Below are 23,268 nucleotides of genomic sequence, written 5' to 3' on the forward strand. Positions count from 1 at the left end.
TAGGCAATCCTCTGTAAGTGATATTTAGCTTACAGAGGTTTTTCTAGACTGGATTATATACTTTTAAAAAGATATTCCTATGAAATATTTATTGGATATGCCATAAATGTCTGATTGTTGTGGGTCCCAGAGTTGGGACCTGCATCTATCTGGACAACGGGGGCCACCGACAGCCGAATCGATATGAAGAATCAATGGAGAGAGCTGCGCACATGTGCGCTGCCACCTCTTCATCGATTCTCCACCTGAATGCGACGGTTGCCTCACCAGGCGAGACGTGGATCTGGTGACCCCCTATTCTGGAGATAGATGTGTGTCCCAGGGACCAGCAGCGATCAGACTTTTATGGCATATCCCATAGATACGCCATTAATGTCTTAGATGGGAATAACCCTTGAACAAATTCTCTTGTATCTAGCCCACTTATATAAAATGACATTAGCAAAGGACCCTCCTCTTTTAGAGTGGATAGTGGCTTCAAAGAGTATCTCTTATTCTTGAGGCTTTCAATGGACACCGTGTAATGCTTAATTTCTCCTGTGATGGTGCTGCAAGGAAATTGGACACTTGCTGTTGGGTTCTCTAACAGATCACAGCTGATCGCTGGGGGTACCTATTAGCAGGACACCCTGGGATCAACTTGTCGTCAGGGAACCCCTTTAACAAACAGTGATTGTCCAAAGCGGACAACTACTTTAATGTTAAGGGATTTAGTGAAAGGCAACGTCTACATACCTTGTGGCAAACATGGCTCTGAGGGAGGAGAACGTAGCAGCGTCTTCTTTGAGTGCCTTCAACTCGTTGCGCAGTTTCATCATGGTCTCCGTCACCATGGCTTTCTCATTCTCATACTTGCTCTTCAAGTTAGCAAGAGCGCCCTCAGCAGTCTGAAGGTATAAGGAGATAAAATTAGATCACAAGTTAAATGTTCTCATAACCAAACTATTTTAATAGGCATAATTATATAGAATTTGGTCAATGATTAAGAAATAACGGGTTACAAAAATAATCAGGCAGACAATTCCTTTCTAGTGTTAAAGGGGTTGTGCAGTTTCAGCAAATTAATGTTATTTTTTTTGTACAATTAAAACCTCTCAAATTTTCCAATATACTTTCTGTATTAATTCCTCACGGTTTTCAAGATCTCTGCTTGTTGTTCAGTAGGAACATTCATTGTTTTACTTCCAGTGGATAATAATCTGTCCTAGTCATGTGATGGACACACAGGTGCACGGCTCGTTACAGTATGTGTATCAGAGCTGTGTCTTCTCCATATCCCTGTGTCCATCACATGACCATGGACAGAAATGTATCAACTGGAAGTAAACAATGAATGTTCCTACTGAACAACAACAAGCAGAGATATTGAAAACCATGAGGAATCAATGCAGAAAATGTATTGTAATATTGTATAACATTAAAATATACATAAAATAACATTAATTTGCCGAAACTGGACAACCCCTTTAAATGACTGTTATTTCTATCAATGTAAGGCAATTATTTCTGATGTACCAAAGACAAAAGAATATTATGGCGTAAAGTATAGAAATCAAGGCTACATATTCATTTGATGCACCACGGCAGGGCATGTTTCTTTAAAGTAAAGATAAGATTGAATAAGAAATAGGATAAGATTTGTCCATTCAATCTTAAAAATGGTTGAGGATTCATCTGCTCCAGAGATTAATTACAAATATAGTCCCCCCCCCCCCTCCTGAAATAATGAGACATAACCTACTTTCCTCAGAGCGTATCACGCAATGAATAAATTAGAATTGAAAAAATAATTGTTTAAGCTCCATATCAAATTGAGACTCACTTGTTTGTTGGCTTTAAGCACAGTTCTCAGTGTAGCAATCTGTTCCCTCTTAGTGCTCAAAAGAGACTTCAGCTTCAAGATGTCTTGCATGAGCATTTCTTTGTCTTTATCCACTGCCGGTCCAAGCTCTTGGCTGGCTACCTGCTGTCGGGATAGCTCTGTGGTCCTGTCCACTGCAGCCTGTAAATGCTTGATCTGATCCCGGATTATAGCAATAAGATTATAAATGTTCATGGGTTCTCTTCTAGGATCAGAAACCGGTGATGGGATTGGAGATACAGGAGATCCAGAGTCACTATGGCCATTTTCGTTGTTCAACAGACCCTTGGAAAGCAGTATAGGTGATCTACGGCCTTTACCTTCAGGGCTACTTCTTCCTCCTTTCCCCTCCTTGTAATAATCCAGCATGACCCTGTTGGGTGTTTCATTGTTGCACATACACACATGGTGGTACAAATTGGCCAGCTCTTCACTAAAAGTAACCAGCTCATCCTGAGCCACCGTGAGACTTCCTTGCGTCTCTCCGGCCACAGCACTCACTTTCTTTAGTTCTTTCTCAAGTCTGACCACTTGGTCTCTGTCGTGCCGTGTGGTCTTCTCCAGCAAGGAGATCTTTTCTGCCATGGCTTGTGTTTCAGTCTCAAATCTGTTCTTGTCCTCTTCGTATTTTCCCTCACATTCCTCATACTTGTCCTTTACGATCTTCAGTTCTTCTTTGAGGTCGTGTATTTCTGCCGAGGCTACCTTGTACTTGCATTCTAAAATCTCCGGTCCATTAATGTCAACCTCATAATAATCTCCGTCTTCGTGGCTATCCCGCTCCTTCTCATTGTCTAGGGAGGACTGGCGTTCTTTGGAGGCATGAAGTTTTTTCATGGCATCTAGGTTTTCAGTGAGCCTGCTGATCTTGTCATTCTGCTCTGAGATCGCACATTTGGTGTTCTCCAGCTGCTTCTGAGATTCCTGAAGAGTAGACAACAAACCAATCTTTTCTCTTTCCATCTGAAAGTTTTAAAGAAAAACAGAATCAGTACAAAAAACATAATACAAATCAATGCATAACTATACAAATTAAGCCATTAATATAGTCATCCCATAAAATAGACGGGGTTTTCACATTTTAGTAAGTGCAATACTAGGGCAGGGCAATTAATCTAAATAAAACCGAAATTCAATGCAAACAACAAACGTCATCTTGCACATTTCAGTGTGCTTATGTCCCGGTTTCGACTGTATCTGCGTCCTCAGGATACATGTACAGTTGAATCCATTGGTGAAGCAGGGAGCCGTCTGCTCCGGTCTGAGAGATATATTGTGGGTATTTGAGCCAGGAGAAACTAGCATTATTATGTGTGGGGGCCTCTATGGGGGCATTATACTGTGTGCGGACAGGCACTATGGGGCATTATAATGTGTGGGAGCAGCTGCAGAGTTATTATACTGTATGGGGGGGGGGGGGCAGTGTCGGGTATTTTATATACAGCAGGCTCCAGGAGGATATATATTAATTCAATGGTGTGGCATACAAATAGGGGCGTGGCATGCAAAAAAGGGTGTGTAGCCTAAATAATCATTCATTGATCTTAATCAAGGTTACATGTTCAATTAATCGTGATTTTTATTTAGGTCACAATTGCCCAGTCCTAACTCCTGCCATCAGCAAGTAAAAACACTCAACTATGTGGGAAAACCCCATATCATTAAATTGCCAATGATCACTATGGTATGTGCGCATATCCATCAATGACCATTATGATGTTGTGTGTATATCCATCAATGACCATTATGTGTGTATATCCATCCATGACCATTATGTGTGCATATCCATCAATGACCATTATGATGTTGTGTGTATATCCATCCATGACCATTATGATATGTGTGTATATCCATTCATGACCATTATGATGTGTGTATATCCATTCATGACCATTATGATGTGTGTATATCCATCAATGACCACTATGATGTGTGTATATCCATCAATTACCACTATGATACGTGTGTATATCGATCACTGACCATTATGATACGTGTGTATATCGATCACTGATCATTATGATGTGTGTGTATATCCATCAATGACCACTATGATGTGTGTGTATATCCATCAATGACCACTATGATGTGTGTGTATATCCATCAACGACCACTATGATACGTGTGTATATCGATCACTGACCACTATGATACGTGTGTATATCGATCACTGATCATTATGATGTGTGTGTATATCCATCAATGACCACTATGATGTGTGTGTATATCCATCAATGACCACTATGATGTATGTGTATATCCATCAACGACCACTATGATACGTGTGTATATCGATCACTGACCACTATGATACGTGTGTATATCGATCACTGATCATTATGATGTGTGTGTATATCCATCAATGACCACTATGATGTGTGTGTATATCCATCAATGACCACTATGATGTGTGTGTATATCCATCAACGACCACTATGATACGTGTGTATATCGATCACTGACCACTATGATACGTGTGTATATCGATCACTGACCATTATGATGTGTGTGTATATCCATCAATGACCACTATGATACGTGTGTATATCGATCACTGACCATTATGATGTGTGTGTATATCCATCAATGACCACTATGATACGTGTGTATATCGATCACTGACCATTATGATGTGTGTGTATATCCATCAATGACCACACTGAGAACCCACAAAAGCTCCACTCATTCAAATCTGACCAAGTTATATCTTCAGTTAATTCCCCCACTTGAGTGGACAAGGATATTTGTGCTAAATTCAACACAAAATAAAATTCCACTTTTAGTGCCATCATCCCTTTAGGGGCTATTCCTCAAGTGCAAATCATATTTAAATTATATCTTTAAAATTACTTTTATAGGCAACAAAATGTAATCTTCTACCATAAAGCAAAGAATTAAAAAAATAAAATCACCTGGAATGTATTATAATTGCTACCCCATATTACACATAAAAGGCCCAATATTTATTATATAATCAATCATTTTGAAATTATATTCATCTTAAAAATTCCAGGACGGTGGTACGCTTTTATATAGTAAGAGGAAGTATTTGTATTTCGTTTTTATAGCCGCTTCCTCTACTATTAAAGATGGAAAAGAACATATATTACAAATAATTTATGATTCTGACACATGTAATGTATCCTGGCGGCAGAATGTAGGCTGTAAACATGTCAAGACTTTTTCAGAACGAGGAACGGTAAAAACACCCCATGTGAGTTAACTTTATATGGGTTTGGTATTGCAGAAGACACAAAAGCTATACAGATCCAGTATATACCTGCATCAGTTGTTGTTTCAATTTCTGTATTTCAGAGATGTTTAGCTCACTTAGCAGGTCTGAGACCAGACTTGGAGCTGGATCATTCTTATTGGGGGTGGACACTTTGTTATCGGCATTCATCTTGATGACTCCATTATGCTCGAAACCATTTACAACATCATCGTTGTTGGGTTCTGTGATTTCATCACTGAACTTCAGCCCATCAAGAGAGAAGTTTAAATGGTTGCTGTACATGGAATCATTGATGTTCATGTAATGGGAAAGCTCCTTGCGCAGGTTGTTTTTCTGTTCTCGTTCAGTCTTCAAGGTCTCCAGAGCCTCCTCCAATTGCCTCTCTGAAATCTCTTTCAATCGGATGGCATCTTCGAGCTGGCTATTCAGAAACTCTGTCTCTTCCTCCAGTCTTTTGATTTCATGTTTAAGACCCTCAAATTCCACCTGGAGAACACCAGAAATAAAACATCAGAGACCTCCAAATCATTCATTTATACTTCAATCAAACTATTAAAATATATATTTTAGAAACCAAATAAACTCAGCAAATAATGCAATATAATGACAAACTACTATTCCCACTCGTGAATTCACAACTTCAAAAAATTGATGCCTGATGACACAGTATAGCATGGCCCTCTCAGCCCTTCAGGGCAGCATACGTCCATTTTCCAGAAGCTCTCTATGATAACAGCTGATCACTGGAAGAAGAAGAAAAATCGATGACGTCAGCAAAAAAAAAATATCTAATCTTTTTATTGTCCCATAGTGCAGACACCAGCAATGTTTCGGCTCTAAGTGAGCCTTTTCTAAGGATAACTTAGGCTTGAAAAAGGCTCACTTAGAGCTGAAACGTTGCTGGTGTCTGTACAATGCATTTTATTTTTTTTTGGAATGCTGACGTCATCGCTTTTTCTTCCTGTGAATCCTTGAGTGGGCGCATAAAGACGGCCTGTTGCTTTCTTTCATCCCCAATTAAAGTGACAGTGGTGCTGTTCCCATCCCTGTTTCTACAACAGATGATCACTGGGACCTCCATCTGCTGGACCCCCATTATTAACGGTGTGTGGACCCGCAACCTGTGACAAAGTTGTCAAAGCCTGCAACCTAATTTCATAACTATTGTTTTAGTCCACAAAGTTTTTTGTTGATCAAGTATATGCAAGTAATTTCGAGTGCCATTTCTATTTTGCTTGCGCCACCTGATGCCGACTGTACTGGCCATAATTTTATAAGCTTTAATCCATTTCTTAAAAGATCCCTTCACTGCCTGATCTGATAATCGGAAGACTGGGTAACCAAAATATTGACTATTAAAAAGGGTAATAAAAAGTGGGGCTATTACCAGAAAATGAAAGGTTATGGCACTTACTTGTAGAAGGTCTATAAATGACACACAAACTCAAAGATATAGAAAACCATGGCGTGTGTAAATAGGGGAAGCTCATCTAAATGACATTATTACTTTGCAGTCATGCGATATAATCACAGGATCGAATCAACAATAGGCTTCCACGTCTGCTCTTGCGCTGAAATCTCTCATAGTGGACAGTAGTGCGGTCCCTTTCTATACTGCAGAAATGATGAAGTCGGTTATTTTAAACGTGTCACCAGTAATTTTGACCATTGCATTTTTTATTAGAAGATGGCCTTCAGTCCCCAAGGAGCAAAAGGTACGTACTAGGGCCTCATGCACACGACCGTGCATTATGGTCCACATACTATCCGCAATTGTGGATCGTACAGGAAACATTCTATTCTATGGACCAATGCACTACCGTGGTTTCCCTAGTCCGTGCATTGGGCGTGAGCCCGGACCGGAAAAAAAATAGGACAAGTTATTTTACGGCCTGCATTTGCTGTCCGGGCTACTTAGAGTCAATGCACATCTTGTAGGTACACGGACCGTGATTGCGGACACCCCGCGCATGGCACTTTTACAGGCAGGAGACACGGTTTTCATCAAATGAATGGAATAGCTCTGTGCACAAACACAGAAAGGTGTAATTATTCATTTTACCATCTAATAGTAAATAATTTTTTATTACCATGTATATTAAAGACAAACCTCAGTCACATGAAGTAATAATATTAATCACACATGTACAGTGAGGTAAGCAATATCTACAGATTCTTCATTCCTCTGTCATCCAGATTATATTTGTCCAACACACTCATCCCCCAGACCTTATGTACACCGCAGAACCGTTTGTAAGGAGCCTATACGGCGGGACACAGAACTCTTATTACAGATCCGTAGGTGTGCCTCCATAGGACATCATATATTGAGATACTCTCCTCTAGAAGCACTACTCTAATACAGCACCCAATGGGGCAGGCTACAGACATATGGAGATACAATAGGGGCCCAAAGACTTCTACTAGTGATGTAGACAACTCAGAGCTTATATTAAACCATAATACGGCCATGGGCCCTAAGGGCCTGTTCACCTCAGCATTCGGTTTCCGTTGATGGGTTCCGTCAGACGCTGATGTGAACAGGCCCTAACCCTGTATGTAGTGTGTCATAATCTTGACAGTAAAGAAAGTGGGGAAAATGCAGGATAAAAACTACATATATTAAGTTCTATAAACAACCTTATCCCCAAAACATGTAATTGTGACATCTTGCGGAAGACCATACCATATCGTAAAGTATACCTATAAATCCCTTGTTTATTCAAAAAAAGAATAAAATAAAAAAGTAAAAGTAAAAACAATACAGTTTGTCAAAAACGATCCAAAAGGCAACCAATACTCTAAAATATAAAATATCAGGATTCCACATGCAGGTAAATGGCATATAAAAAAAAATCTATAATAAATAATAATAATATCCGAATATTTAGGGGCTCATAATATAACTTACCTGACTTTGCTTAAGAACTGAAACCTGTTTCTGCAGAGAGATGTTCTCCTCCTCCAATTCGGTGTAGTCTTGAAGTAACCTGGCCTCTCGGAACTTGTACTCCTTGATGTCGTCACGCAGCCGACCTCTTTGGACCTCCACATTCTGATTCAGCTGAAATTATAGCAAGTACAAATCCTTAAAACCGGCAGAGATTAGGGCTCAGTGATATTGCATTGCAGGAGGATTTTGTAAAAAGGTAGTATGGTTCCGCTGTTGTAGTACAATTAATCTTCGGTGTAACTGGCACAGGCAAATTTTAGTAACATGATCAGTGCCGGTGATCAATCACCTGATGGTGCGGTCATCTCGTTCAGTAGCAAAATGTTCTAGCTCGGAGAACAATCACAGTATAATTATAGAGAAAACTTAATTTTTAATACACAAGGCCTAGAAGATAGAAGACCTTAGTGTATAATATATATGTAGCACAGCTGAAAACTTAAGCAGGGATTATCTATATGTAAACGTCCCGTTTTTGGATTATGTTTAACATATGCGGGAAAAGCTTCTACGTTTACGTTAAACGTAGGACGTCGCCCATACACTATTATGGAATCCGATAAACGTATACGTCATGAACCTAATGGCCTTTTTCATCACTTATATGTTAAACAGGTGCCGAAATAGCCTTTGGGTGATGGATGCCACTATTCGGGATTTATCACAGGTATCTGTCACCCACAGGCTATTATGGCATTCGTTTAATGTATACGTCATGAAAACTTACTGAAGAGCTAATGACGTATAAGTTTAATGGATGCCTGTGACGCATGCCATACAGTGTTATAAGTCACCCACAGGATCCCATGTTAAAAAAAAAGTTATACCACGCAATATTGGTTTTATTGCTGAATCCAGTTTTATGGAGTCAACTGCGCTCTTGGTTCCGCCAAGAACAATGGAACCCTGTCACAACGGTGACAGACGGAAACCATTAGCTAGGTTTTTGTCACCATTGATATCAATGGGGAGCGAAACAGAAGCTTAGGTTTCCGTTTGCCTTTCCGTTGAGGGGTTAACCCGACGGAAACCTCAGACGGAACCCCCTCAACGGAAGGGCAATGATGATGTGAACAGGCCCTAAGTGATACAAACGGATGGCATATCTGTATGTATTCGTCATCCATTGACTTAAATGTTAAAAAAAAACAAAAAACAGAAATCTCCTTTCCGTCAGGTTTCCGTCATTTCTTCGGTCAAAAAAACGGAAACCTGACGGAGCGGAGCCTAACTGAGCACAACTGATGCAAAGATAAAACGCATTGAAAGGCTGTGTTCACATCAGCGTTGCCCTTCCATTGAGGGGTTCCGTCGGATGTTTCCGTCGGGTTAACCACTCAACTGAAAGGCAAACTGAAACCTTAGCTTCTGTTTCCCTCACCATTGATTCCTTCAAAAAAACGGAACCCTGTCACAGGTCACAACGGTGACAAACGGAAACCTTTCGCAACGTTTCCGTCACCATTGAGATCAATGGTGAGAGAAACGGAAGCGAAGGTTTCAGTTTGCCTTTCCGTTGAGCGGTTAACACAACGAAAACCTCAGACGGAACCCCTCAACAGAAGGGCAACGCTGATGTGAACAGGCCCAAATCAATGTTTTGGAACTACTTTGGAAGCCACAACGCAGATGTGAACGCAGCCAAGCTGTATGAGAGGAGCTCCATACACGGGAATCAATGTAAGAGATTCTCCTTCCTCATAGTCAAACACATGATAAAAGCATCATGCACACAACACAGTACTGGTAATAGACTATGCACATACATAAGTGACAAAATGTGTTACTGCTCTTGAGTTACCATTTTTATTTTACCAGACAACTGATGCAACAGTCTATCTGCAATAAAGAGATGTGCAGAAGTTGTATTTTGATGGTGTGACTTACAACAGTTGCACTCCAATAGGCGGGAGGGCAGTCATGCAGCCGTAGCTCAACTTTCTCATTCACTACTGACTAAGCTGGGAAAACTTGTGCAATTTCAATCACATGACAACTGCACAGTGAAACGTTATGGGACCCATTTATGGCTGTGATGGTGCTACTCAATTCAGCCGAATCCTGCATGAAACTTAAATTTAATTCCCATGATCCTTTGCCAAACATTTCAAGCCCGGCAACAGCTGAATGTCCGAAGTAAACCATTTCTTCTAAATATTACGGTGAGAAATAAAATTCAACAAAACCCATGGGGCATTCCTCTACTCAATGTGCCCTTTGTATATAAATTAGGAAGAAAACGGGAATGAAGGAGGAAGAATAGATTACAGGTTGTTATGTATCCAGAAGAGTTCAGCTCCTGAGAGACAGTTACATTCCTTTCCGATTGTCCCAGAAACAGAGAATAACTGAAGAAACTTCATTCAAGAAGCAGAATAGGGGATAAATAACTAGTTACCCACCAAGGAATGGAGGAGGGCCACCGTACGCTCCAGTAGAACCGTGCACATCAAAAAAAAAAAAAAAAAAAGAAAGTCAGAATCCAGGAGGAGAGTGGTAGGATTTATATCTTCCGCAATCCTACACCACTCTCCTCCTGGATTATCAGTGCCACCCACCCTGCAATGGGTACACAGTGGCCAGACTGGTTACGGGGCCCTTTATCGCTAGCCCCTTAACCGTCTCTCTCTTCTGAAACACATTCGGCAAACTGCCTGCAGAACCTGTTTATCATCTAGTTCGTGTGCCATAAGCAGTAACATCTGCAGGTAAAAATACAGAACACACTAAAATCTATGAAAAGGCAGACTGACAGCTCCAAAGTGTAACAAAAGTGTGATTAAACTAAATACAGTGACTATGCCCGAGGGTGCGCTTGTAAGGTCACAGGTACGGTATCACGGAACAGAATATTTAACTTTCCTACAAACATATTTAACAGAAGCCACCTGCTCGAATGTTGGACGGGACATCTACCTACACAATCGCTCTTCCTTACACGTCAGTAAACAATTTTTCTGTTGACATCACCATCGTTCAGCAAGAAACACCATTAATATGACATTTCCCCAGGCATCCTTAGAAAGTCATTAGAGGGGTCGGCCAGAAGTAGAAAAACAAGGCTGCGTTCTTCTACAAACAGCGCCATACCGGTCAATGGATTGTCTCTAGTATTGCAGCTCAGCTCTTTTTAAGTGAATAGGGTTGAACTGCAATACCACACACAACCTGTGTACAGGTGTGGCACTGTTTCTGGAAAAAAAAAATGCATTAATAACAATTCCATAACATCAGAATAAATCAGTTTATTAGTGGGGGTATTCTGGTATTAGCCAAAGGTTTACCACTCCAGGAGCAAATTTGATTTTTTTTTTGTAGTCAGGCAATAAAAACTCCCGTAATCATCAATACAAAACAACCCAAAAAGTTAGACACCTGCAGTAAATTTTTAGGTGCATTGTCCACCTCCTGAAAAGTTCAGGAGTCATTCACAGCAGCGTGTACTCTCTCAATGCACTACAGACACTGCTTGTTGTATGCATTGCATTGACAGAATCCAGGCTGTAGTAAAGAGAGCTTGTCTGCCGAAGATTTAAACAGGGTAACAGGTGAGAAGTTAAAAAACCCTAGCGCCCCTCTTTTCCAGAGATTTCAATAATAACCTTATATTACGTTATTCCTATAAATACAATTACATAACAATTACTAAATGGTTGTAGGAGATTAAGAAAAATACTCTGCTCTTTATTCCAGAAACAGCACTACTCTTTCCAATAGGCTGTGTCTGGTATTGCAGCTCAGCTTGACCTCTTCACTTGAATAGAGCCAAGCTGCAATACCAAACACATACTATGGACTAGAGTGGTGCTGTTTCTGGGAACAGAAAAATAAATTAAAAAAATAAAGATTTTTCCTAATCTTATATCATGTTAATAATAATGACATAAAAATCCATTAGTGAGTAGTCTATTAATTCTATTAGTCTGCCACTTATTTCAGGCACGGGACTACAAAATCGTCCAGCAAATCCATAATCTAACCAACTACGAGGCAAAAGTGACATGATCAAATTTAATATTGGAATCTTATTTCCGTTCTGTAAAGTTCCGTTTTTTTTTTTCACGGAAACAATAGTGCCTTTCATCAATTTAGTTCTATGACTGTCCGATAATCCAGAACATTAGATATTCCAGCACCATTTGTGGTTCCATTAATGCCAAACAAATAGAATTTTACTGAAATATGTATTTATATCATAGACATGGATTGACAGGTTTTGTCTTTGTACAGATTCCAAAATTCCCCTTTAATCTTAACTAAACCATTACAATACTGCTAGGTTGGCGCTGGCCCCAAAACACTCAGCAGTAATATATAGAGCAGTGCAGCTGAATGAACAATAACTAAAATTACAGGGCACAGAAGCGCCAGAGATAAGTCTAGAGATACAATAGTTCATTCTTCAGATGAGGCACACGCAAGACGGTCTACTGAATTCTTTGGCATGAATAACATAAAAAAAGCAAAATGCAGCCCTTTGACAATAAAAGTTTTTTTAAAGTGGAAAAGATATATAATTGTACATGCAAATAAGGCTACAAATAAGTATGTAACAGTATGGAACAGATTAAAGAAGTAAAACTACTGTGCCTGACTTTATTAAGCATTTGTCGCCCGTGAATATGAATGACAATAAGGCCCCATGCACACGAACGTAAAATGCGCCCAAAATTACGGGCCCATAGACTTCTATTGGCCACGGGTACCTTCCCGTTTGCTTACGGGAAGGTGCCCGTGCCGTTGAAAAATATAGAACATGTCCTATTTCAGGCCGTAATTACGGCACGGGCAGGCCCATAGAAGTCTATGGGGCTTCCGTATTTACGGGTGGCCAGCGTTGCTAGGAGACGTCAGGGGATAGTCACTGTCCAGGGTGCTGAAAGTGTTAAACGATCAGTGCTGCATAGAGAGAAGGGGCTGCACTGATCGGCAGTAACTCTTTCAGCACACTGGACAGTGACTACCGCTGGACAGTTTCCTTCAAAAACCTGCAACAAAAAAAAGTTAATACTTACCCAGAACTCCCTGCTTCTTCCTCCAGTCCGGCCTCCTGGGATAAGATTTCATCCCATGTGACCGCTGAAGCCAATCACAGGCTGCAGCGGTCACATGGACTGCCGCGTCATCCAGGGAGGTCGGTCTGGATGTCAAAAGAGGGACGCGTCACCAAGACAACGGCCGGGGTACGTATGAACTTCTTTTACTTTCTATCGCTGCGTTCTGCTGCGGAAACTCTGCCCGAAAGGGCTGCCCCTTCTCTCTATCCAGCACTGATAGAGAGAAGAGGCTGCCGATCAGAGGTGGAGAGAGAAGAGGCTGCCGATCAGAGGTGGATAGAGAAGAGGCTGCCGATCAGAGGTGGATAGAGAAGAGGCTGACGATCAGTGCTGGATAGAGAGAAGGGGCTGCCGATTAGTGCAGTGCAATATAGCAGAGAAAACGGGTCCATAAATACAGGTGGAATACGGGTGACAAAGGACCCATATTTACACCAGTATTTACGGACGGGAAAAAATACAGTCGTGTGCATGCGGTCTTATGCAGTGGGTTTACCTGTAGTCCTATGTAAAACCATATATAACAAATCGTGATGTCACATTGAGATGTGCCAAATGACAAACTCAGCTTTGCTGCAACAGAAAGCAGTAGGGTCTACTTGTCGGACGACAGGTTATTAAAGAGGATCGGTCACTAGTTTATTAATTAGCTATAGCCTAAGTAATCTAATAGGCGCTATGATGCTGATAACTACAGTGTAAATTTTTTATAAAAACGTTTATTATTTGCAAAAGTTATGAGCATTTTTCTAAATATGCTAATTTACCTATACTTGCCAAATAGGAGGTGATTCTTTCTTTTCACTCTGGGCTGTGTAATGTTTTCTGTATGACGCTGTCCAATCAGCATACAGCTTCTCCCGCTTCCCTGCCCAGCAACACAGCGTGATCATATAGTATACAGCTTCCATTCCCGACTGTTTTCAACTGGTGATACGTACGGTTGTTTCACAGCTAGAACCTCACTTAGAATCTCATCTTTCATATGCCACCAGAACCACTGTTCTAGGTGGTCCTCAGCCCGAGATATGGCTGTTTTAAGTGATCCCCCTTCCCTCCATCCTCAGTCTCTCACACTGTGTGAAGCAGCTTCATGCTGATAGGACAGCGTCAGAGGCTGTGAGGAGGCTCCACCTCAGGAGAATCGCTGGTGTTGACACCCACTTGTCTAGTATAGCCTCATTTGCATATTATTATTTTTTTTTTTAAAAGCTCATAACTTTTAAAATAATAACATTTTGGGACACAATTTTCACTAACATTATCAGTGTGACAGCGCCTATTAGATTAGCTAGAAGATTGGGAATTACTAGTGACAGAGCTGTTGTAAATATCACATGACTGTCCACTAGGTGTCAGCATTACATGACAGGCATATGATGACCGGTGGTACACTGCATCTATTCATATGGTTGTCATCTGGATGAGGAAGAATTTTCAGCATTGTTTGCAGTAAACAATATTACTATTTACTCAGGCATCAACAAAGATTAACGGACATCAAATGTATTATCGGATAACATAACGAATGCAACCTGTAACACGAAGTCAATATGGTTGATTCTACTATAGGAAAACACGTTTCCTTTTTTTGCTGTGGACTAAATATTGGCAGCTGTTCAACTCCAAGAGAGGAACCTACCCTCTACAGGATATATGTCCAGTCCCTGTAGTCAGCAGTCAGGGGCCGGACACATCGCATAACAAGTATCTATAGTGTCGTTCATCTCCTTATATTGGTGGTATCACTTTAAAATTCAACATTGTGCAACAATTTACAATGGCGGGCAGCCTGGTTTTTATGCAAATAACTAGTGAGACAAGTTGATATAAATGTGAATATTGCCGACTGTCCAGTTACAGGATTTTAACTTTTTTTTTTTCTGGTTTACAACCCCTTCTGAAAATGAAGCGGACTGATCGCAATGATCAGGTCTGAGTTGGAGCCACTCCAGGGAAAATGTAGTAATACATGGCGACCATTAAGATGGATGGAAATCCATGTAAGGCTTCGTTCACATATGCGCTAAGTTTTTCAGTGTATAAAGAGCAACATAGAAAGTCGTGTTTTGTTACAAGGGCGCAAAATAAGTTCCCTACTTTATCACCATTTTATCCGCAGTCGTACAAATACAAAATTGCCAATAATAAAAGGTAAAGTACTACAGTGTGTACATGTCCGTGTTCTTTATCATAGAGCATCAACACAATGACAATTGCAACATGAGACATTTAAGGACAGCGTTACAAGTCCAAGACAATGACCATGACATACGTCTGAGCCTACGATGTGCCACGTAATCTGAAGACAAAAGAAGCAGACATTGCCCTGAAAGTGATTTACATACAGCCTGGGCTCAGTCTGAAAACTAATCCACACAGCAACAATGGGGTCATTCTCCCTTGGGAAGTGTGGCAGTAAATATACGTGACAGATGCCAGCTTATTACACCCAGCACTAATGAGGGAACATTCACGCGGGTAGAGATGATGGATGGGCATCAAAAATAGAACTTTTTCTACTGCGAACAATATTTCTATTGTAGTTGAAATGACATACGGATGAATATTCAGCAGGGGAAATATACCACATTTAGGTGGCCAAAAGTGCCCATAAAAGATAGAACTGCTAAGGGGTTGTCCAGGGTTTGATTAAAAAAAAAAAAAGTGTGGGTTTTGTTTTGTTTTTTTAATTTTTTCAGAAACTACCATTCTTTCCCATGACTGTGTCTGGAATTGCAGCCCAATAGACTTGAGAAAAAAAAAACTATGAACATTTAGGGTTAATCTGGAAAAATACTGGCTCCATGACTAGGAAAATTAAGTTGACGTGTAGATCATGTAGATGACGGATAATAATTGCTGCGTAAGGATCACAACCTCCATCTAATTATAGCACAGGAAGTCAAGTTTAGGCCAGTCCACGAGTCAGTCAAACATGAACCCAAGTCCTTCAATTTTTGTCCAAGTTTGGCCCCTTATGCCAGGATCATACTACAGGGCATCCAAAAACAGATGAAGCAGTCAGATCTTTCCAGAAATCTTGTGGTTTACTTGACAAAGTACAAAATCATATTCTGCTAATATTGAACAATAGGTCTAATTGTACTTTAGCGTGAGTGCCCCTTTAAATTAACATTGCCCAGCCAGGCACTTAATTCACCAAAACATTACAGGTATCAGTTTCAGCAAACAATAACCATCTTTTATATGTATGACCAACTTTAGACTTTATATTGAGCCCCTACACCAATTGCTCAGGTTTTCGAGAAAAGCCGATCAGAAACAAAGCGGCTCAGCACTCACACGATCGCTTTTGCCACTTCGTTTTAGCAATCGGTGGGGGTCTTGGTGCTCAGACCCCCACCGATCAAAACTTCTGACATGTCAAAAGTTTTTCCAAAGTTTAGTTACACTTTAAGAACCATATCACTAGTACTTGGATCCTGGGGCAAGATCACATAATAGTTACTTGGGTTTACTTAAGCCTCGTTCATATCTACGTTGGAAGTTCTGTTAGGAGATTATCGGAAACAATAGCGTAGCATGCCGTGCTATTGTTTCCGATACAACCACAGACGCCCCGATGAAAATTTGACGGAACCCATTGAAGTAATTGGGTTCCGTTGGCCGACAGTGGTATCCGTGGTGCAACAGAACTGCGCCTTCCTGTTTTCCATTGTTCTGCTCCTCTGACAGAACAGACAACAGAAACCAATGACGCAGGTGTGAACAGGGCCTTATTTTTACTAACAACATGAAACTAAAATATAATTACTTACAAAAAGTGTTTTTGTTTGTTATTAAGTGCACTGGTTTAGTGTTTTTTTTTTTGTGTTGGTATAGCAGAATGTAGCTCTCAAGCTTACATGCCTAAAAATAAAGTCGGAGGCTCTGTTAGGGTATGTTCACACAGCTTATTTTCGGCCATTTTTCGGGCTGTAAAAACGGCTGCACAATCGGAAGCAGAACGTCTCCAAACATCTGCCCATTGATTTCAATGGGAAAAATGGTGTTCTGTTCCGACGTGGCGTTTTTTTATGTGGATGTTTTTCAAAATGGCCACGTAAAAAATTGCCTGCGAGAAAAAGTATGGCACTTCTTGAGCCGTTTTTGGAGAGGTTTTTCATTGACTATAGAAAAACAGCTCCAAAAAACGGCAATAAAAAAAAAAAGGAGTTTGCTTTAAAAAAAAAAAAACGCTGAAAATCGGGAGCCGTTTTCCCTTGAAAACAGCTCCGTATTTTCAGCCGTATTTTGTTAAGCGTGTCAACATACACTTAGAAGATAAAATCCCCTACTAGTTTTACGTGAAGCTTCTGGCCTCAGATGTGTGGAGGCAGATTTGTGTTTTGAGGCTAGTCCGCAGGTCTGCCTCTGTCGTCATTCACAAGTCACACCTTTGTGAATGTTGGAATGATTTTAGCTTGGTTGGAAACGATCCAAGCAATTTGGTCATTGTAACAAATTCTAAGAAGGAAACAACAAAGGAAACATTCACGTGTTAGCAAAACAACCAGTATAGTATAGTATACACATCGGCACCAGAGGCTACAGTTGATTCTGCATCAGCGTTTGCAGGTAAGTAGCTATATCGACTTACCTGCTAACGCCGATGCTGCTGCAGAATCAACTGAAGCCTCTGGTGCCGATGTGTCCTCGCTCGTCTGACACGATGCAGGACCTGTGAGTGACGTCACAGCGTGATCTGGCAGAAGCTGGGCGTTGTGAAGAGAAGTGGATGATACTTCTCATCAGAACGCCCAGCTAGTAAAAGTAGTAAACACGCCCCGATGTACGCACATAATACACGCCCAGTTGGACTTTTACTTTTAAACACACCCACTTGGACTTTTGCAAGCCTCATTTGCATAACTACAAAAATGGTCATAACTTGGCCAAAAATGCTCGTTTTTTAAAAATAAAAACGTTACTGTAATCTACATTGCAGCGCCGATCTGCTGCAATAGCAGATAGGGGTTGCAAAATCTGGTGACAGAGCCTCTTTAAGAAGATTTGCAAACGGGTGAGTGCCGCATTTTCATTTCTTTCATCTATATTATACTACAAGACCGTCTGTTTTTATGCTGAGCACCGCCCGAAGTTTGCTTAAATGAGGAAACCCTGACTCCACTTGCATCTATCTGCCTGTTCCATGCTGTGAAGATTGAGAGTGGTGCCGACTTCCTTCTACTGTGCTTGATTTATTCTGATATTACAAATGTATTTACATTTATAACTTACATGCATTAAAGGGGTTTTGGAAAATATGATGGTATCTCGGACAACCCCTTTAAGTCAGTATAATGTTACAGTGGTTGGTGACATCTACCTAAGTGTAGGAATCCCCTAGGCCTGCTTAGATATATCAGGATGGCCAATGACAGGACTAAACTCAATTTACTCAAGAACTACAATGCACACATCCCCCACCATCACACCGAGCATGCCGCCTGTTGTCCATCATTTGTTCTTAGTAGCTTAGCAAGGACATATGTGCGTGTAAGCAGTTGCTCAGACAGACGGGCAAAGCATGCCGGCAACTGAGGATCAGAAAATTCTGAGGTGCCACAAGCCAACTGAGCATTGCCATCCCTAGTTGGGGTTAAAAGTAACACAAATATGTGCCTTGTGCTGCTGATTCACTCATGGTATTAAAATAATTGCAAAGCACTGACAAAGCCAAAACCAACCCAGAGAACATGGAAATAATGTGTGTGTGTTTGTTAACTTTTCACCATAGCCATAATGTAAACCATGTGTACAGCGCAGCACGGACACGATCACAAAAATATTGCTCTCGTAGACTGCAAATACAGCAGTGTTGACTGAGGAAGGGACATGGTTATGAAATGCGTCATGTAAGGCCCCATGCACACGAACGTAAAAAAACGCCCGTAATCACGGCCCGTAATTACGGGCCCATAGACTTCTATTGGCTACGGGTACCTCCCCGTATGCTTACGGGAAGGTGCCCGTGCCGTTGAAAAAGATAGAACATGTCCTATTTCAGGCAGTAATTACGGCACGGCAGGCCCATAGAAGTCTATGGGGTTCCCGTAATTACGGGTGACTACGTGTGTGCACCCGTAATTACGGGAGCGTTGCTAGGCGACGTCAGTGTATAGTCACTGTGCAGGGTGCTGAAAGAGTTAAACAATCGGAAGTAACTCTTTCAGCACCAGGGACAGTGACTGCCGATCACAATATAGATAAAGCTGTAAAAAAAAAAAAAAAAAAGGACGTTCATACTTACCCAGAACTCCCTGCTTCTTCCTCCAGTCCGGCCTCCTGGGATGATGTTACAGCTCATGTGACCGCTGCAGCCAATCACAGGCTGCAGCGGTCACATGGACTGCGCGTCATCCAGGGAGGTCGGACTGGATGTCAAGAGAGGGACGCGTCACCAAGACAATGGCCGGGTAAGTATGAATTTTAATTTTACTTTTATTACGGAAAGGGCTGTCCCTTCTCTCTATCCTGCACTGAGAGAGAGAAGGGCTGCCGATTACTGCAGTGTAATTTTTCAGCGAAAACGTGCCCGTAAATACGGGTGACACCGGACCCGTATTTACGGGCACGGATCCGTAAATACTGGTGCAATACGGGTCGAATACGTGTGACCAAGGACCCGTATTTACGCCAGTATTTACGGGTGGAAAAAAATACGGTCGTGTGCATGGGGCCTAACATTGGACAGGTTTAGTATTAGACGTGATGAATATATGCTGTTCCGTCCAACAGGGAAAGGGAACTTGTAGATGTTGAAACTAAATTACGCAAGAGATGACAAGAGATGAGACGACAATTCACACCTGATTTATATGTGCAAGACATTCTCATAATGGTCCCTCCCTGTTTGTATGAGCCGGGAGAAATACAGCTGCAGAGTCCAGATGACTCACACAATGAAATTTTAGACTGAAGTTTTCAACTTTAGACCATGACATCATTCATTCTCATGCAACGGCAGCCGCCAAATTCCAGAACTAGGCTAAGAGGGGAAAAAAAGGCTGAGGATCATGTATTGCTCCAAATAAACTCATCGTCATGGCCTACTCTCCCTGAATAAAGGTTCAAATTGCAACCAAAAGGGTATAAAAAGTAAAATTTAAATAAAATCACACACATCTTCTAGAGTTATTCGTTCTGCAAAATCTTTTTTAATTGAAAAAGGGTTAGAAAGTACAAACAATTATCAAAGTAAAGATGCATAATCATCATGCCATCCAAGTCAACGTCTATAAATCTTAGGAGGTTATTCCTCAATCTTCAGGTAGTACCGGATGAACCTGTGGGGAGAGCTGTGCTAACGCTAGATGCTGCTGAAGCGTTTGATTGTGTAGAATGGGGGTATTTATCGAAGGTTATGGGTAAGATGGGATTTGGTCCTAATTTTGTGAAGTGGGTACAGTTGCTATATGTGGCTCCTACGGCTCGAAAACGGGTGAATGGAGCGCTGTCTGAAAGATTTCCGTTGGCTAGGGGAACGCATCAGGGATGCCCATTGTCGCCATTGCTATTTGCTCTGGCAGTGGAACCGTTGGCCTGTGTCATAAGACAAGAAGGGTGCATACAGGGTTTGTAATATGGGGAGATGGCGGAAAAAATCTCTCTATATGCGGATGATATTCTGATATATCTGACAGACACTGAGAACACTCTGGCTCTGGTACTGGACACGATCACTAGATTTGGCGTATTTTCAAGATTAAATATTAACTGGAACAAGTCAGCTCTTATGCCACTTGACCCGGTTAATGTTGCGGACAGTGGAGTAGGACCCCGTATCCCGGTAGTTTCAGAATTTACATAATTGGCGGTTAAGGTGACGTCTAGGGTTAAAGCTTATATGACTTTAAATGTCTTGCCACTGTTGCCCAAGGTTAAAGCGAAGGTGGAGACCTGGAATAGACTTCCTCTCTCTGCTCTGGGGAGGACCAACTTAATTAAAATAATTCTTATGCCCCAGGTGCTGTACATTCTCCACAATTCCCCGGTATGGATACCCGAACACTGGTTTAGGCGACTGCATAATCTCTTTCGGGATCTGGTTTGGAAAAGGGGGGTGCCTAGAATTAAATTGGAGAAATTACAATTGCCCAAAGATAAAGGGGGTGTGGCTTTGCCGAATGCGTGGATATATTACTTGGCTGCTCAGAGCCAACATTTTAAAGGCTGGGAGGACAAAGAGAACTGGGGATCCAGTGCATACTTATTGTCGTATATGGGGGGAGGGATTAATCCGCTGGAGGGGCTGGAAGCGCATACTTACAAGAGTCTAGCAGGTACTAAACCGACATTACTCCTTATACATAAAGTATGGTGGCAATGTAAACAGATATTGAGCATAAGGATGTGTACTAAATATACTCCCATTTGGCACAATCCGGTTCTGTTGGAATTGTATCAATTGGAGGGCATGCAAAAATGGGAAATGGCAGGGGTTGGGCGACTGAGTCACTTGTATGAGGATACCACATTGAAGTCCTTTCAGCAATTAAAAGACCAATTCCAATTGGAACACAGTATGTTCTACCAATATCTGCAGATACGACATGCCGTGCGGGCGCAGGCAGCTGTGGTGTACCTGACTGTTTGTGTGCTTGGGGTCTTAGAATGTACGGTTAACCCCTTCCCGACATTTGACGTACATGTACGTCATGGAAAGCATTGACTTCCCGCAAAATGCCGTACATGTACGTCAAACGTTTGGCACCGGCTCAGAAGCTGAGTCGGTGCCATCATCGTCGGATCTCAGCTGTATCTTACAGCTGACATCCGACTGTAACGGCGGGGACTGAAATTAGCTTCGATCCCCGCCATTAACCCCTTAAGTGCAGCGATCAAACGCGATCGCTGCACTTAAGGTGTTTGCAGCTCATCGGAGCCCCAGCAATGAAATTGCCGGGGTTCCGGTGGCTGCAATGGCAACCGGACTGCCGGTCTGCCTAGCACCGAAGCCGGTCAAGATCCGCCCGGCGGCGGAGCCTGATCGGCTTCCGTAGCTGCCGGCAAGATGGCGCCGGGTCAGGAGCTGATCCGGCGTCATCAGCGGTGGAGGTCAGCTGTACTGTACAGCTGACATCCACCTGTAACGGCAGGAACCGGAGCTAGCTCCGATCCCTGCCATTAACCCCTTCGATGCAGCAATCGAAAGCGATTGCTGCATCGTAGCGGTTACAAGCAGATCGCCAGCCCTGACAGGCAATCGGGACTGGCGACTGCTGTTATGGCAACAGGAGACACAATGGTCTCCTGCTCTGCCATTACGGAAGCCGATTTAGGCCCCGCCGGGAGGCGAAGCCTAAACGGCTTGCTGTCAGTGAATGACTGACAGATCTAATACATTGCACTACATAGGTAGTGCAATGTATTAGAAAAAAAAAAATCTGACCGTTGGACCTTCAAGTCCCCTAGTGGGACTTGAGAAAAAGTGTAAAAAAAGTATAAAAAAAAGTGTAAAAAAAAGTGTAAAAAAAAAGTGTAAAAAAAAGTGCAAAAAAAAAAAGTTTGAAAACAATAAAAGTTTCAAGTAATCAAATAACACACAATCCCCCTTTTACACTTATCAAGTCCTTTATTATTGAAAAATAATAATAAACCATATGTATTTGGTATCGCCACGACCGTAACGACCGGAGGTATCAAAATATTATATTATTTATTGCACGCGGTGAACAGCGTAAAAAAAACCCGTAAAAAACGTTACCAGAGTTTCTGTTTTTTGGTCACTTTGCCCTACAAATATTACAATAAAAAGTGATCAAAAAGTCGCACGTATCCAAAAATAGTACCTATAAAAACTATAGCTCGTCCCGCAAAAAACAAGCCCTCATACAACTCCGTCGACAAAAAAATTAAAACGTTATGGTTCTCACAACTTGGCGACAGAAAAAATACATTCTTTTTACAAAAGTAATTTTATTGTGCAAAAAGTTGTAAAACATAAAAAAGTGCTATAAATTAAGTATCGCCAGAATCGTACTGACCCGCAGAATAAAGTTAACATGTAGTTTATAATGCGTGGTGAACGCTGTATAAAAAAAACAAAAAAAGCTGTGCCAGAATTGCGTTTTTTTGTTTACCTAGCATCCCAAAAAATAGGATAAAAGGTGATCAAAAAGTTGCATGTACCCCAAAATGGTACCAATAATAACTA

The 23,268-nt window shown here is 41.4% G+C and overlaps 1 protein-coding gene across 2 annotated transcripts in view; it reads right to left on the minus strand.

Annotated features, from left to right (window-relative positions):
• Positions 1-23,268, minus strand: part of BICD2 (BICD cargo adaptor 2) — a 103,865-nt gene that overhangs the window by 11,799 nt on the left and 68,798 nt on the right. For both annotated transcript variants that reach the window (XM_075833884.1, XM_075833883.1), the window contains exons 3-6: positions 8,008-8,160; positions 5,142-5,582; positions 1,823-2,824; positions 736-887 (exon numbers count right to left, since the gene is read on the minus strand). In XM_075833884.1, the coding sequence (XP_075689999.1) occupies positions 736-887; positions 1,823-2,824; positions 5,142-5,582; positions 8,008-8,160 (1,748 nt within the window). The remainder of the gene's footprint in view (positions 1-735; positions 888-1,822; positions 2,825-5,141; positions 5,583-8,007; positions 8,161-23,268) is intronic.

The sequence above is a fragment of the Rhinoderma darwinii genome, chromosome 7 (assembly GCF_050947455.1).
Source record: "Rhinoderma darwinii isolate aRhiDar2 chromosome 7, aRhiDar2.hap1, whole genome shotgun sequence".
NCBI lineage: Eukaryota > Metazoa > Chordata > Amphibia > Anura > Rhinodermatidae > Rhinoderma > Rhinoderma darwinii.